Consider the following 18177-nt stretch of genomic DNA (forward strand, 5'->3'; position numbering starts at 1 on the left):
CGCAGCCTTGTCGGTAGCGTTGGTTCCAAGCTCATCAGTGTAGCCCTATCGGTAACACTGTTCCTAAGCAACACAGCCTTGTCGGTAGTGTTGGTTCCAAATCCACCATTAATTAAAAATTCTTATTATAATTCTTAATATGTATTATATATTTATTAGCAAATAAGTTATAAATATTGTAAAATAAATTCCGAAAACTAATAAAGAAATTAAAAAAAAATTTAAGTGGCTTGAAAATTATTATACGAACGATTCAGGGTTACAGAGAAAAAATATTCTTGTAACGACTCTGGGATCCGGCGAGAAAAACCCCGGCATAAGTAAAAAAGGTTCTTTACAAGTGGCGCCCGAGCAGGGACCCTGAATACAACGTAGAAAACTTCGTAATATAATAATGAGTAAGGAGGATCCGATTTTAGCACGAACCTGGTTGGTCACATCACAGAACTCTTAACTCAAATGAAACGAATTTAAGAACTCTGGAAGGAAAAAAAAAAAAATATATCAACGTATATCACACGTGGAATACAAAGGGGCAGATATGAGTCCTACAATGCGCTCATCCATTCAAACAATAGAACATGTGGAAAAATGGTCCTTCAGATATGACGGTGGTGAGGATCCATTGAGTTTCATCGAACATATAGAAGAACTGGCAGACAAGTATAGCATCGATGTAAACTTAATTCCACGCACAATGCCCTTACTTCTCGAAAATAATGCACTAATATGGTATCGCAACAACAATTGTCGTTGGCAGTACTGGACACATTTCAAGGTTGATTTTCTAAAGTTTTTTATCCCGTCTAGATTCTTTAAGCAAAAACAAAAACTACTGCAATCCATAGCCGTCGAAGAACAACAGCAGCAAGTTAATCAACAACGACAGCCACAACAGCAGACTAAGCAACAGCAACAGCAGCAAGTTAATCGACAACGGCAGCAGCAGCAATTACAAGATACGCTAGAACACGGCGTACAACAACAAGATCCAAGACCTACCAAAGTGAAAATACAGCGAGATCCAAGGCCTATCAGAGAGAAAATACAGCAAGATCCGAGACCTATCAAAGTGAAAATACAACAAGATCCGAAATCTACTAAAGCACCAAAGTTACAACAATACCGAGATCCAAGTCCTATCAATACAACACCTAGCCGAGATTCACAGCAACCACAAGACACGCTAGAACACATCGTACAACAACAAGATCCGAGACCTATCGAAGTGAAAATACAGCAAGACCCGAGACCTAACACAGGGAAAACACAGCAAGATCCGAGACCTATCAAAGTACAAAAGTTACAACTACAAGGTACACAAGAGCAAATAGTACAACAGCAAATAAAATTTATTGAAACACAACAAGGCCAACAGGAACAATTACCATACCAAATTAAGGAACGTTGTCTCGAAACAAATGACAAAGTCAGCACAGAAAACCAGCAACGGCAAACAAAAATTTGTTGTACAACCCAATCGGAGAACGATCAGATTGTCACCACGGCCCAAGACGAATTTTATAAAATATTCAAAAGTCCGAAGAAACGTTACAGAAGCCAAGCACTATAATTTACGACCCAGAGCATGGAAACCACAGATTGGCGATATGGTTTTAGTCAAAACACATCCGCTATCCAACGCTCAGGCTCATTTTGCTGCAAAACTAGCCCCAGAACAACCGCACGCAGAACTTTGAGAACGGATACAGAGGGACGCTCAAAAGTTAAAACGGGGCCGTCGCCATGTTTTTTATGTGCAAAATCAGGAAAAAACATAAGGTGCTCATAGCAAATTCTGGTGCCATCCGGGTCGTTCCCCCTTTCCAATGAAGGGAGGGAGTGTGACGATTTTTTCCAACGCGTCACAAATAAATTATGATAGTTGAAAATAACATGAAGTTATTATAGTAAACAAATAAAAAAACCCAACAACAGAATTAAAACTATTTTTAGTCGAAAAATATATATAGCATGAAGTTATTATTATTATTGTAAACAAATAAAACAATAGAATTAAGCTAATATTAGTAAAACCAAACCCACGAAAAAAAATATTAATCTAAGCTATGAAAAAATATATAAAGTATTAATAAAGTAAAAGGAATTATTTTAGAAAGTAAGATAATAATAAGTAATTATAAATTATCATAGAATTTAGTTATCAAAATTAAGAGAAACAATAAATCTCTTGAAAATACAAATTAAGTAATAATACTTCCGATTTCTTTGAGGGTAATATTTTTTGCAAAATTTTAATAATAAATATGCAGCGAACAACAACAGCAGAACATAGCGAAATCAGTAGCAGGCAATAACAACTTAGAAGAAAGCTACACAGTATGCACTCAGAAGTCAGTTATCCCGTTATATAAAATCCGTATAAAAGGAGAAGCAAAGTAAAACACAGCGACTTGGCCACAGCACTTCGAACAGTGCACATCACCAGAGGGACTTGCCACAGCACTTCGAACAGTGCACATCACCAGAGACTCTATGGCAGGCCACGAAGCAGAAACACTTGACAGAGCAGAATATAAACAGGTAATTAAAAAATAAAATAACATTTCCCTAGACATCAGTGTAGCCCTACACGTAACACTGTTCCTAAGCAACGCAGCCTTGTCGGAGGTGGGTTCCAGCTCATCATGTAGCCCTATCGGTAACACTGCTCCTAACAACGCAGCCTTGTCGGTAGCGTGGTTCCAAGCTCATTCAGTGTAGCCCTATCGGTAACACTGCTCCTAAGCAACGCAGCCTTGTCGGTAGCGTGGTTCCAAGCTCATCAGTGTAGCCCTATCGGTAACACTGCCTCCTAAGCAACGCAGCCTTGTCGGTAGCGTTGGTTCCAAGCTCATCAGTGTAGCCCTATCCGGTAACACTGCTCCTAAGCAACGCAGCCTTGTCGGTAGCGTTGGTTCCAAGCTCATCAGTGTAGCCCTATCGGTAACACTGCTCCTAAGCAACGCAGCCTTGTCGGTAGCGTTGGTTCCAAGCTCATCAGTGTAGCCCTATCGATAACACTGTTCCTAAGCAACACAGCCTTGTCGGTAGTGTTGGTTCCAAATCCACCATTAATTAAAAATTCTTATTATAATTCTTAATATGTATTATATATTTATTAGCAAATAAGTTATAAATATTGTAAAATAAATTCCGAAAACTAATAAAGAAATTAAAAAAAAATTTAAGTGGCTTGAAAATTATTATACGAACGATTCAGGGTTACAGAGAAAAAATATTCTTGTAACGACTCTGGGATCCGGCGAGAAAAACCCCGGCATAAGTAAAAAAGGTTCTTTACAAATTTTAACATAATTTATTACAGTAAATTATTAAAAATCGTAATACTCGTTAAAACACAATAAGAATTGCATTGCATTTACAACAATTATCAAAAAACATAATATATGTCATACATAATAACAAATTACAATTAATAAAATAATTACCATTTACTGCAATCAATAACATACTAACATAATTATTACAATAAATAATGTTTAACAACATAATTTTTATTTATTATAATAATTCGCATTTATGAATTATATGACATTCATTAAGATATATATTTATATATTATTACATTACATTATTATTATTATTGTTTGAATTACTCACAGTCAGGTGACTGGTATTAACGTATTTCGAGTCATTGACCAAAGGGTATACGCTCTGTTGGAGTGTAATCCAAGTTTTACACGCTTAGCCGATTATTTCCCTCATTATGTTCCGTTTTTTGCATTTGGGGTATGATTAATGGTTTTAAATTTAAATGTGTAATTGAAATTATTGTTGTTTACGGGACTAGTCCTGTGGAGCTTATTATTATTGGTAGTATTTTTACTTCATCTACGTCTAGTGAATATTTAATATATTGTGTTAATTGTTGGTATTTACTTACTATTTTATTGTGATATGTGTCTTGAATATTGTTATTAAGGGGAACTGCAAAATCTATTATGTGTGCTGTTTTATTCTGTTTATTTATTATGATCATATCAGGTCTGTTAGGCATTTGTGTGCTTTGTATTGTGTTTGTAAGAATGGACCGGTCCCAGTATATTGTGATTTGATTAGCATTTATCACAGGTTCCGGGTTGTATTTGTAATATGATTTCTCTACATTAGCTATTTTTAGAGTTTGCAGGATATTAATGTACACTATTTTTCCCATATTGTCATGGCGTTGTTTGTATTTTGTACTTGTTAGCATTGAGCAACTATTTATTATGTGCGAAATCGTCTCTGGTGCTTGAGCACATCGCCTACAGCTGTCGTCTGTTAGATTTGGTGTTTTTAATATGTATTTTACATAATTTCTTGTTTTAATTATTCCGTCTTGAATAGCCAGGATATAGCCTTCAGTTCCTGGAAACATTATTCCTATTGTGAGCCATTTATTTGTATATTCCATGTCTATATGTTGTTTTTCCATTTCGTTTGGGTGCTTGCCATGAATAATTTATGACTTCCAGGTTGTAACTAAGCTGTTTATATTAATCAGATTTGGTTAAATGTTATTTTTCAGTTTAAGGGGTGTAAGATTGTCATTTGCTTATATTAAAGATCTATACAGGTTTGATGTTTGGGCTATTTTGTAAAAGTAATTTCTTAAAGTTATTGTTTGCTGTTGGGTGAGCATTTCAATGTTTTTTATTCCTCTGCTTTCAAGTTTTCGGGGTACATTTATTAGCTCTTTTGAGAATTTCGGGTGGTGGTAATTAAATTTAGTTAGTGATGTCCTTACGATCGTGTCCAATTTTTGCATATCAGTGTCCGACCAGTTATTATTATTATTATTATTATTTACTGTATTTACTGTACTTTTTATTATAATAACAAATTTCATTTCATATATTACCATAAATTCTATTGATAACAATAAACAACATTTTTACAAAGGGCATAATACTTTTTTTATTCCACGCTTAATGATGCATGCTTTTTTAGTTTGTAATGTTATTTTGGGTAAATCTATATTGTATAGCTTATTATTAGAAAATGTTTTAACACATTTATAACGCTATCTGGTAATATACGAAGTATTTGATTACATTATTTTATCAGAAGAAAAATTTTCAACAATGATATAAAAAATTAATTATAGAGCTAACCGTTTTATAAATCCCATACAAAAACTACATGAAAATACATCCACACTAAACTTAAATTAAAGGTATTAAAATAAATTTCAATGTAGAATTATACACGTTTATGTCTGCAATGCAATCCCTGCATCTACAAAACTTTTTACAATTATTCTTTCGCATATTTTCCCCCTTTTGAGAATTTGATTGCAGTCCAATTGCCCATTTAAACACTTAAAGTTGACACACCTCACTCAACTGGTAGGAAGACATTTACCTTGTTTGTTCTACCCACAAATGTTGGTAAAAATATTTATTGAGAGTAGGTTTACACGTATGTGAGTACATTTTAATTGTACGAGTATCAACACACAACATCTTTACACTTTTCTGGTACTTTAATACTAATTTGCTCCATTTATTTCAACTTTTTTTATAATTTTGATTTGTGTTGATGTCATCTTTCCACTTGGCTAAATTTTTGATCCAATAAGTGATGGTTTGCGTCTAACAATGGAATTAAAACGGTCAGCTATATTGAAAATCGGCTTTTGAGTATATTTAAATTCACTCCGTATTTTCATATATGTAATAAAAAAATTAAATGTGAAAAGTGCTTAAATAATAATTAAAGAGTTTTTTAAGTGATTAAATATCATTTTGAAAACCTAAACATATCGACATATACTTCAAATAGTAACCATTTAAATAATTTACAAACAAATTTATTATAATTTTTGATTCTTCATGGATTTAACATACCATATTTTAAAAAGATTTTTATTTGCTTAAACTGTCTTATCAAAAAGCCAAAATATATATTTGCGGAAACAAAAACTTCTTAAACAAGGGTGCGTTAGGTTGAACTGGCGGCCTAACATACCAAGGTCTATAAAAAATGAGCACGGAATAAAGTTTGTTATGCTACCACTGTTTAAAACGTTGCTTATACGCTAGACCAACTAAACCACTAATACAAGTATAAGGACCATAACGGTCTGCGCATTGACAATGAGGAAAAAAGCACTTCTCCCCCCTTTTAATCCAAGTGCGCCAACATGATAAGTCACTAAACTTCGTGATGTCGTGAATATTGAACAATCACAGCCTCGTCAGGCCGATAAAGAAAGAAAGCTCCCAGAGATATTTAATCTGCAACTGACCAAAGACGGGCATTGGTACATAAGATAAAACACAGTTTCGTTGTCTTCTGGAAAGCTACTGCTGCGACGAAAGTCGGCAGTAGATGAGTCTCAGTATATGGTTCCGTAGTGACCCATCAGCCACTGCATTCCCATTGTGCTGAATAGTTTCCAATTTTGTTAAAGCAGATCCCTGATTTGTTGCCTGACAAGAATTTTTATCGTATTTTTAACTATCAATTAATATTTTTCTTGATGACTCAACCGTTGCAAGTAACACTGAATAAACTACAAAGAACAGCGCCCTTGATTTGGCAAGCTCGTCAACCCTGCAGTTTCCGGAGATGTCCACAGGGACACAGGTGCATGTACCCATATGATTTGGAAATTAACATTACTAAACTAACAGAACAAAAATAACACCGATATTTACTATTTTCGCTCTCACAAAACAACTAAAAAGGTGATCAACAACAAAGATAATGAAAGAGAAGCAAAACATGTTAAACGGTACATCTAATTTAGATTTGGTTAATATCTATGAATATAAAATAAATTTGGATATGAATTTAAGCACAATGCATATTTCTATCTGCATTTAGCAACAAGACTTTACCTAGCCTAATTATTATCTGCTTTAATATTAAAGATTTTAAAATCTGGTTCATACTAAGATTTAAAACAGCAAATAAAGTAGAACGTAATTCTAAAACCGACATATGACAAATGGATTTCGTTGGCCACGTATTAAATAAAATTTAATTTTATTTATAATTTTATTTTATTTATAATTTTATTTTATTCAATTTAGTTTAAATTTTATTAATCACAAATAGACTTCATGAATTTTACTCATATGGTGTACATACCATACAATTTATAGTATACTATAACATTTATGACCTCATACGAATTCTCAATCCGGGTTCCTCTAAAAATTTTAATGCTATTTGATTTGTGAACCTGATGTTTTCGAATTTAAAATCAGTTTCAAATTTAAAGTTCCGAATAAGTCCACTTAATATGATTTTCATTGAGAACATTGCATATCGTAATCCTGTAAACAACACATAATAAACTAATCTACATGTACATTTCACATAGCTTTATCAGGGCTTACCTATGCAGTTCCTACTACCTTTTGAGAATGGAATAAAAGCACATTTCTGAACTTTTCCGAAGTTCTCAGCTGAAAAATGTTCTGGATCAAACTTATTTGCATTTGGACCCCAAATATCTGTGCGTCGATGAAGATGCAGTATTGAGATTAGAATTTGTGTATTTTTGGGAAATACATCTTTGCCAACTTGTGTATCTTTTGTAACATGTCGTCCGATTATTGAAACAGAGGGAGCAAGGCGAAGTGTTTCATTTATTACACAATCCAAATATTGTAACTGATCTAACTGATCAAGCTCAGCATTAAAGTTTTTCTCAGGAAATACGTCTAAAACTTCCTCAAAAAGTCGCTGCTGGATTTCCGGGTGCATGGCTAACATAACAAGAGCAGAATAAATGGCACTAGCTGTAGTCTCAAATGCCTACAATCAATGAAGAATTGTAAATATATTAAGTATAAATAATTTACGCGTACTCACTGCTCCAACAATTGTATTTGATTCACTTATTATATCATTCCATGTGAATAGTTGCTGTTTGTATAGTTTTATTGCTTGATCAATAAATATTTTTGGCTCTTTTTTTATAGAATGGTCTGCAAGATCATTTTCATTATTAGTGAATTCATTTTCTTCGTTTGTAAGCAAGAAATCCTCATTACTGGACATGTCATCTTTTGTATTTGTAATACTCTTTTCTGCATTAGCAGTTTTAGAAAGTTTTTCGTGAATCAACTGTAACATTTTAAGCAAGTTTTATCTTTTCTGTGAAGGAATTAGAATAAATACTAACATCTTCGACGAACTGGTATGAAAATTTTTTAGCGTTTCTAAATTTCGAAAACAACTCCATTATGAAATCGAGTTTCATCAACGAAAGTAATACACTAATTGTTGTATATTCCATTATGCTGTTCATATGAGATTAATTATTTATTTATTTATTATTAATTTATTTCCATAAAAATACAATATATGTCTAGTTAAATAACTTACATACAAATGTTATTGGCTAAATCATTAGAAATCTGGTTACCTTTGTGCATGTACTTGCCCATAGTTGTTTCTGAAGTCAAATGATTTATTTAATCATCGTTTTTTCTTAATTTCAATAGTTCAACAGTTTTATACCTGCAGTTATTGTCAAAGTCATTGTTTGTATAGCATTCAGTAAATTATGTTCCTTGTTGTCTACCAGTTCGCTACACTTCTTAATTATATTATTCTTAGCTTTATTAAATATTGGAAAGAAACTCATAAGCACTTTATTTGCAAAGGCAGGATTTATTAGCTTGCGATTCTTCGACCATTCATCAACTATAGAAAAAAATATTTTTTAACTATTAGATTTCAAAATACTTTATTATAGTAGTACCTCTACTTGTAATAAGACCACCTTTAAAGGCACAGCGAATAGGATGATAAATACTTTCTGCTTTGTTAAGAAGTTCTGGAGAGCGCAAAACATTTGTAATAATCTCTGGATCTGCAGTCAGTATGATTGGAAACCATCCAAACCACAAGCAAAGAGTATAACTTTTACAATATTTAAAAATATAACTAAGATCTGATGTTATATCTTCAAAAAGCAGATATATTATTCCTTAAACAAATTTAGTTTTCTATTAATATATTATACTCACTGTCCAAGTTCCGTATTCCGTATAAGGAACCAATTATTGGGAAACCATATAATACCGGGAAACTTAAACCGTATTTATATATGTTTCTTCGCGTCCATATCCAATGAACCCACAATATAATAAAACCGGCCAGAAACACATATTTAACAACTTTATAGTTTTCTAGTGATTCCATATTTAGTGATAGCTTAACAAACATCTATTCCCTCGAGCGAAAATAGAATAATAATCCAAATCATACTCTGTTACTTATATTATATTCGAAAAACACTGTTGTAATCGGTTTCTTCGATTAAGAAAAAAGGGGTGAAATTTAATGTGACGAAAGGTGTTATAGGTACTATATATTTATTTGTAATTGCTTATAATTAATTAATAAAAAAAATTAAATCTAAGAGAGTAATTTTATACATAAGTATTAAAAAATTCGAGTTGATTGTAAAGGAAAATAAAATAATTTCTTAAAATGCTGATTTAAATTACGGATATATAAATTCTATTGCAAACTACGCAAATGTATAATGAGCACAAAAAAGGTTTAATATACCTTCTTTATATATTAATAATAACTCAGCATAATCATAATGGAAGTCGAAGCGAACAACTTTTTTAATAAAATTACATTTAGATTTGTTCAGTGTATCGTATTTTAACACAAAATCTTAAATTCGTAGGCGTAGGTATGTTAGTATTGTCATGTTTTAATTTCTTGTTCAAATTTATTCAAACTAAATCCAATATTTAATCAACATAGGTGAAAAAATTTAAAAATGGTGCGCCCATAAGCTTAAGTTTTTATCAGGATAAACCAGTGACACACCAGTAGGTCTCGAGATCTTATAAATACGGTATACAATAGTTTCGACAGAACAATCCCAACTAAGTTCCATGTCATTCTATAATCTAGAGCATTATTACCGTATATACTTCCAATCTGAATGTAGCGAAAAGAGTGATTTAATATATCATAAAAATGTGGTTAGCGTTGATTGAGAGGAAGGAAAGCATTTTATTTATTATTATACTACCATTTTAAAACAATAACACAATAATTTTATTAGTGCTAAACTGTGATTTAATAGTGAACTTTCTTGTAATCCAGGTAAAGGAACTCTATCCATTCTTATGAACAGCATGAAAAAAAAAAGACAACTCTATTGGGAAAGGCTGGCTATCGTCCAGCAAATCCTTAAAAAGGTTCATCAAGACATTTTTTTTAGTACAATTAGTAGTACTAATTCTCTGGATTTTCACCGGTGTAATATGTTGTTAGTATTGAAAGAGTACAATCAGTTCTAAGTCTTTGCCATACTATTTTCTAAATAAAGAATTGTGAGTTAATTTTTTTAACCAGAACACGATAATCATATGAAATATATTTATTCCAAGTGACTTTCTGTTTTATACAGAAGTAATGTTTCAAATGTTGGATTTAATACTAGACTTTATTATATTTCATATCAGTTGTAGCTCAAAGGCTGTTCATTAAGATGAGTGTCGTCGATTAATTATGTATAGTGCTTGATTTTATATCATATCAAATATAAAATTACTGAAGAAGCAAAAAGAAGTAGCTTAGACTCTGCTCAATATCATAATTGAAGCCGACAGCAATAGTCGATTTAAGATATTCGACTATTAACTACAACAATCAGAGCAACTGTGCTGGCAGTTGAAGCAATAGTCCAAGCAGTAGTCGTAGCAATAGTAGAATCAATAGTCGAAGCAATAGTTAATATAATGACTGCAAGTAACTGCGGAATGTACGAGTATGTAGATATACCTCATTTGATTGCGTACAATCGGCACATAGCAAAATATGTACATCTGTTTTGTTATGTGCAGTTACTAACAACAGTTCTGTTCGTTATCATAACAAATTAAAAAAAAAATCTCTATAATTATTACAATTATAATTTAAATTTTTGTTTTTATATAACATGTAAAGTATGAATTATATTAATGAGTAAAATGTACTATTAGTTTTTTAATGAAAAATAATAGGAAAAGTACAATTTTATAGTACTTTAAAAACATTATTAAAAACTAAATAAATTAAAAAATTACTAAATAATAGTATAATGCAATTAAAAATTTATAAAAAATATTAATATTGTTAAATCCCAATAAGTAGTTATTAATTAATTCTATGATTTGCGTTCTCAATTCAATCATTAAATCAATTATACTGGAACTTATGTAAATAAATAATTTATGTCTTTATTTATGGATATATATACTTTAGAAATGAAAAATTATTATTAATTTAAAATTTTATTTGTTAATGGATCTATTGTTTTACAAGTCTTTAGTTAAAACGCATTCAACAAATTCAAACAACGGCATATCATCAGTCTGTTGGTCCAAAAATAGTGGATTTAGTTTAACCATCAGAATGTTTTCCAAAGTTTCATGATTAAGACGATTCCGTTGATCAGTTAAGATCAATCTGAGTGACGAATAAGCACGCTCTATTGTAACCTTAAATGTAAACGACATTAATTTTATTATTTATATCGTGCTAAATGAATATATTAGCTATTAGTTAAGCAATGCAAATAGTCAAGCAATTTTACTCGCCTACACTGAATTCGTTGCTCTCTATTAAATTTGCACTCTTTTTTTCAACGTTTTCCGACATTAAGAAAAGTTTTGATCATGGCACCACGATAACTAATTATTAATTGAAAATTAATAATTTTTAATTTCTAAAGTATATACAATATTGAAGCAATCCATTACCGTCGTTAAAAAATGGATTTAATAAATAATTCGTGAAAAAGGCTAGGAAAAGGAAAACCGACAAACGAAACAACTACAGCCAACTCGGAGACTCTACACAAACAGCTGCCAGTAAAAACGATCTAAAAGAGATGCACAAAATAATAAGGGAAATAAGCGGATTAAACACATTCAAGACATCACCAATTGAGAACGAGAGCGAGGAGCTGATCACATCGAATGATGAACAAATTAAACTGTGGAAAGACCCTTTCCTAAAAACTCTTCATGTTGTACAAAACTTACCTACTAATAATCTAAAAGACCAAAGACAGTTTCACCCAACTAGAAGAATCAAAACTGATCCGCCTTCATTTGAAGATATATGCTCAGCCCTTAAATCGCTTTGATTAAGAGCGTGAAAGCAAGCGGTTGTGATAATTTACCTGTCGAGCTCTTTAAAAATAACCACCAAACAATGACAGAGCTCTTATGTGAATGGTTTAGCAATATATAAGAAAGTGAAGAGATACCGAGTCAGTAGAAAGAGGCAACAATTGTTAAAATCCTGAAAAAGGGGAATTTAATTTTCACGAAAGCGTGAAAACTGGAAAGGCATCTGAATCTTATCTGCCGTCATAAAAATATTTGCTGTGATAATATTAAATCACATTGCGGAACATTTAAATAAGACAATAAAACCGCCGCAAGTAGGGTTTCGCCCGGGTCAATCATACGCGGATCACATCAACACGTTAAGAATAACTATCTGCTGAGGCGAACTCTCCTTAATACATTGCATTATAGGATTTTGAAAAAGGGTGTCCCAGAAAAGATCGTAAGCTTTATTAAAAAGCTTTATCACAAGCGCAACAATTTGGATTAACTCAATGCAACTCAATGTAAGCAACGAAAGTAGTTTCTCCAATGATTATGAACAAATTGAGGATGTTGCTGAATTTGAATATTTGGAAAGCCACTTAACAACTACAGCGACGCACGCGGTGATATTGAAAAAAGAATCAAGAAAGCAAAATATAAATGATAACTGATGGAAAATTAGATGAAGGGTATTTCTTCATAAAGTGGGGTGATGGAATACTTGTGTGCGAAGTAAATAGCAACATTTTGAAGAAAAACAAACTAAATAACAGATTTTGACATATCAATTTTTTAATACTATTATTACATTTTCCAAATATATTGAAATTATTAATAATTTAATATAACTATATTATGGAAAACTTTTTCCTCACTTATTCGCTTTTTTCTCACTTTCAAGTCTCTGCGATACTATTTCCAGAGTAAAGAACTTGCGATCATATGTACAAGTTGTTTCTTTAACTACTATATGATATTTATGTACAATACATTGATGTAGTTATTCTTAAAAAGTGTTTTTTTTTTCTTTTTTTTTTTTTGGTTAAGAAACAATATTTCACATATAAGGTACATTCAATATCCGTTATGGAATTGGAAATCTTAATATTGTACCTTAATGGCTGTTGATTGAGATCACTGTCGTCGGTTAGATATGTAGAATTCTTGACTATATATATTATCAGACGAAGAAATAATTACAATTATCTACACTTTTCGAATCGAAATTTTATGGAATATATACATATTTTGTATATTTTCCGAATAAATTTGAAGTTCCAAATTTCTCGGAAGTGACACCCCGTATTAGAAATAAATGTTAGGTGAAAATAGTGCTAGTATATATCAGAATAATGCTAATTTAGTAAATTTTTATACTTGATTGCAGATATTTTAATATAAACTCTTATACTCTTACCTTATATTCCTTATTAAAACATTGGTAGGCAAGAGAATTAGCCACTTATCGAGTTAAAAGTTTTAAAAAAGTGGTGTATATACAAAACGTTTTCAGTTTGAAAAATTTTTATACTATAAAACTTAATTACCAGAAAGAGTTTAAATAACATTCCAACATTTCTATGATTCTTTACAATTTTCAAATCTTTTTCATTTCTCATATGTAGCATATATCTTTCTTTTACATGTTTTATTTTTATAGTGAAATAAAATACACAATAATTATATTAATGTTCATAAAACTAAATATATTGAATAAATAATGCGTATGCTATTTGAATTTAATTTTGGGTATAGTTCCGCCTTGACAACAGCACATTGCAGATAGTTCACAGTTTATTCACCTCTCATGAAATAAGAGAACCAGATGAAGAAATAGCACATATTTCACATATTTCCTTCCCTGTATGCACAGAGGTTGAACTCAAAAGAGTAGCAATGACCTTAAAAAATAACAAAGCTCTAGGACCTGATGGTATCCCGACTGATATAACACACATTAATATACCTATATAACACATTAACACTGCAATTGTCAAATCCATATGACGTTTATGAAGTACCAACTTTTAAAAGACTATATGTAAATTTTACATGATATTTCGATTAGTCAGAAAAAATGACAGCCATTAGTGACAGCCATTTAGGTGAAGCTACTTTTGTTATTTTCAAAATAATGGATTCAAAACAATTTCGTGTGTTAATTTAACAGATCATTGCTTCTTGATGAAAAAAATACTATGCAAGCTCAGTAATGGCTCCAAAAGTGTTATCCGGACTCTGGTCCATCAAAAAGAACCATTTGTTCGTACGGACACCAATGATAGTGACGTTCTAATCGTTCAATTGAGGTAGTTACTCCAGAAAACATCATAAAAGTCCAGAAATTGGTTATATCTAATCGTAAACTGAAATATCTCAGACAGTATGTTAACAATTATGCATGACCATTTGATCATGAGAAAGCTCTTTTCAAAGGGGTTGCCGCGTTTACTCACAGTCGATCAAAACAACAACGTGTCGATGATTCAGAGCTGTGTTTGACCATGTTTACAAGTAATAAATCAGATTTTTTCGCATCGATATGTGAGAATGGATGAAACATGGATCCATTACTTCACTTCGGAATCAAAGCGATCATCATCTGAGTCGATTGCAGCCGGTTAACCACGGTTAACCGAAGCGTCCAAAGGTACAACAGTCAGTTGGGAAGGTTATGGCTTCAGTATTTTGGGATGCATATGGTATAATCTTCATTGACTATCTCGAAAAGGGAAAAACCATCAATAGTAACTACTACAAGGCATTAATGGATCGTTTGAAAGCAGAAATTGTGAAAAAACGACCACATATGGCGAAGAAAAAAATTTTGTTTCACCAAGACAATATACCATGTCACAAGTCAATAAAAACGATGGCAAAATTGCACGAATTGCACGAATTACACTTCGAATTGCTTCCTCATCCACCGTATAGTCCAGATCTGGCTACCGGCTATTCGCTGATCGCAAAAAAATGCTCGCCGGTACGAAATCATCTCAAATGAAGAAATAATTGCTGAAACTGAAGCCTATTTTGAGGTAAAAGACATATTGTTCTACAAGCATGGCATCGAGAAGTTAGAGAAGCGTTGGAATGATTGCATTGCCCTTGAAGGAATATTATTGATTAAAATCGATTTTTGGCAGAAAATATTTGATTTTCTTAGTTAGTCACAAGATTTATTGAATGATATGTTATTCAAGATTATTGCAAATGAGAAGCCTAATATTCTTCTTAAAATGCTTGAAAGAGGTAATTTTCCAACAGTATGAAAAAAGCAACACCTGACATTGGTGCTATAAGCAAGAGAAATGGAAATCCGGAGTTACTAGATGCATACCGGCCACTTTGCATGTTGAACACTGGAGGGAAGTGGTTGAAACGCTTAATAAAGTGTAGACTCGGAACTGCCATAGAGAAAGTTGGTGGGCTGTCGTCATCACGGCTTCAGAACAAGCCAATCTACATTAGAAGCTATTCAAGACATTAATAGCACATTAAAATCGATGCAGACTGAGACGAACGAAGAACAACAAAATCTTTTTAATGGAAAACCAACATAGTCACTATTGTGACGACATGGTGACGATGCGTAAGGCATTTTTAAACCTCCTCTCCGCCAAAAAAAAACAAACAAAAAAAACATTCCACCGGTCATTAAATATGTTTAAAAGCACCACATCCTATAAATTTAATATTCCATTACTTTTCTCTATTTTTTCTAGTTACGTAAACTACTGGTTCGTAATATAATTTGAAATCATGTTTATTCGATAATAAAGTAGAACCATGTAAAGCAGACCATATATTGAATAAAATTTAATTTTATTTACAATTTTATTTTATTTATTTTATTTTAAATTTTATTAATTAAAAATAGACTTCAAAAAGTTTACTCAGGTCATATACAAACAATATACACACAACAAAATTATGGTATAATATAAAACTTATGATCTCATGCGAATTTTCAATTCGGGTTCCTGTACATATTTTAATGCTATTTGAGTCGTAAATCTGAGGTTCTCGAATTTAAAGTCTGTTTCAAATTTAAAGTTCCGAATAAGTCCACTTAATATGATTTTCATTGAGAACATTGCATATCGCGATCCTGTAAGCAACACATAATAAACTAATCTACATGTACATTTAAATTAGTTATGTAGGGGTTTACCTATGCAATTCCTTTTACCTCTTGAGAATGGAATAAATGCACATTTTTGAGCTTCTCCGAAGTTTTCAGCTGAAAAATGATCTGGATCAAACTTATTTGCATTTGGACCCCAAATATCGGTTCGTCGATGAAGATGTAGTATTGAGATTAGAATTTGTATATTTTTGGGAAATACATCTTTACCAACTTGTGTATCTTTTGTAACATGACGTCCGATTATTGGAACAGGTGGAGTGAGGCGAAGTGTTTCATTTATTACACAATCCAAATATTGTAACTGATCTAACTGATCAAGCTCAGCATTAAAGTTTTTCTCAGGAAATACGTCTAAGACTTCTTCAAAAAGTCGCTGTTGGATTTCCGGGTGCATGGCCAACATAACAAGAACAGAATAAATGCCATTAGCTGTAGTCCCAAATGCCTGTAATCAATGAAGAATTGTAAATATATTAAATATAAATACTTTATGTGTACTCACTGCTGCAACAATTATATTTGATTCACTTATTATATCATTCCATGTGAATAGTTGTTGTTTGTATAGTTTTATTGCTTGATCAATAAATATTTTTGGCTCTTTTTTTATAGAATGGTCTGCAAGATCATTTTCATTATTAGTGAATTCATTTTCTTCGTTTGTAAGCAAGAAATCCTCATTACTGGACATGTCATCTTTAGTATTTGTTATACTCTTTTCTGCAGTAGCAGTTTTAGAAAGTTTTTTGTAAATCAACTGTAACATTATAAGCAATTTTTATCTTTTCTGTGAAGGAATTAGAATAAATACTAACATCTTCGACGAACTGGTATGAAAATTTCTTAGCGTTTCTAAATTTCGAAAACAACTCCATTATGAAACCGAGTTTCATAAACGAAAGTATCGTATGAATTATTGTATATTCCAGTATGCTGCACATATGAAATGAATTTATTTCTATATATATATACTATTTAATTACTTAAATGACTTACACACAATAATGTTTGGCCACATCATTCGAAATCTGGTTACCTTTGTGCATGTACTTGCCCATAGTTGTTTCTGAAGTCAAATGGTTTATTTAATCATCGTTTTCTAATGTCAATAGTTCAATAGTTTTATACCTGCAGTTAATGTTAAAGTCATTGTTTGTATAGCATTGGGTAAATTATGTTCCTTATTGTCTACCAGTTCGCTACACTTTTCAATTATATTATTCTTAGCTTTATTAAAAATTGGAAAGAAACTCAGAAGCACTTTATTTGCAAAGGCAGGATTTATCAGTTTGCGATTCTTCGACCATTTATCAACTTTGGAAAAAAATAACTTTTAACATTTTAAAATACTTTACAATAGTAGTACCTCTACTAGCAACAAGACCGCCTTTAAAGGAACATCGAATAGAATGATAAGTACTTTCGGATTTGTTAAGAAGCTCTGGAGACCCTAAAACATTTGTAATAATCTCTGGATCTGCAGTCAGTATGATTGGAAACCATCCAATCCACAAACAAACAGTATAACTTTTACAATATTTAAAAATATAATTAAGTCTTGATGTTAAATCTTCAAAAAGGAGAAGATTCATTCATTAAATCAATTTAGTTTTCTATTAATATTTTTTACTCACTGTCCAAGCTCCGCATTCCGTATAAGGAACCAATTACAGGAAAACCATATAATACCGGGAAACTTAAACCGTATTTATAAATGTTTCTTCGCGTCCATATCCAATGAATCCACAATATGATAAAACCGGCCAGAAAAACGGAATTAAGAACTTTATAATTTTCCAGTGATTCCATATTTAGTGATAGCTAAACAGACATCTATTCCCTCGAGTGAAAATAGAATAATAATCCACATCATACTCTGTTACTTATATTATATTCGAAAAATACTGATTTAATGAGTTTTTTCGTTTA

At 31.6% G+C, this 18177-nt stretch overlaps 1 protein-coding gene across 1 annotated transcript; it reads right to left on the minus strand.

Moving 5' to 3' along the window:
* Positions 1 to 7131: 7131 nt before the first annotated feature.
* On the minus strand, positions 7132 to 17963 carry LOC119667522 (probable cytochrome P450 313a4). Its single transcript, XM_038076825.1, has 8 exons — positions 17883 to 17963; positions 17615 to 17818; positions 17377 to 17562; positions 17245 to 17314; positions 17064 to 17181; positions 7834 to 8088; positions 7356 to 7776; positions 7132 to 7292 (listed from the first exon to the last, which is right to left on the minus strand). The coding sequence occupies exons 1-8, from the start codon at positions 17896 to 17898 to the stop codon at positions 7132 to 7134; spliced, it is 1431 nt and encodes a 476-aa protein (XP_037932753.1). The 5' UTR covers positions 17899 to 17963.
* Between the last annotated feature and the right edge of the window lie 214 nt (positions 17964 to 18177).

Source organism: Teleopsis dalmanni, chromosome 1 (genome assembly GCF_002237135.1).
Source record: "Teleopsis dalmanni isolate 2A chromosome 1, ASM223713v2, whole genome shotgun sequence".
In the NCBI taxonomy this organism is placed as follows: Eukaryota; Metazoa; Arthropoda; class Insecta; order Diptera; family Diopsidae; genus Teleopsis; species Teleopsis dalmanni.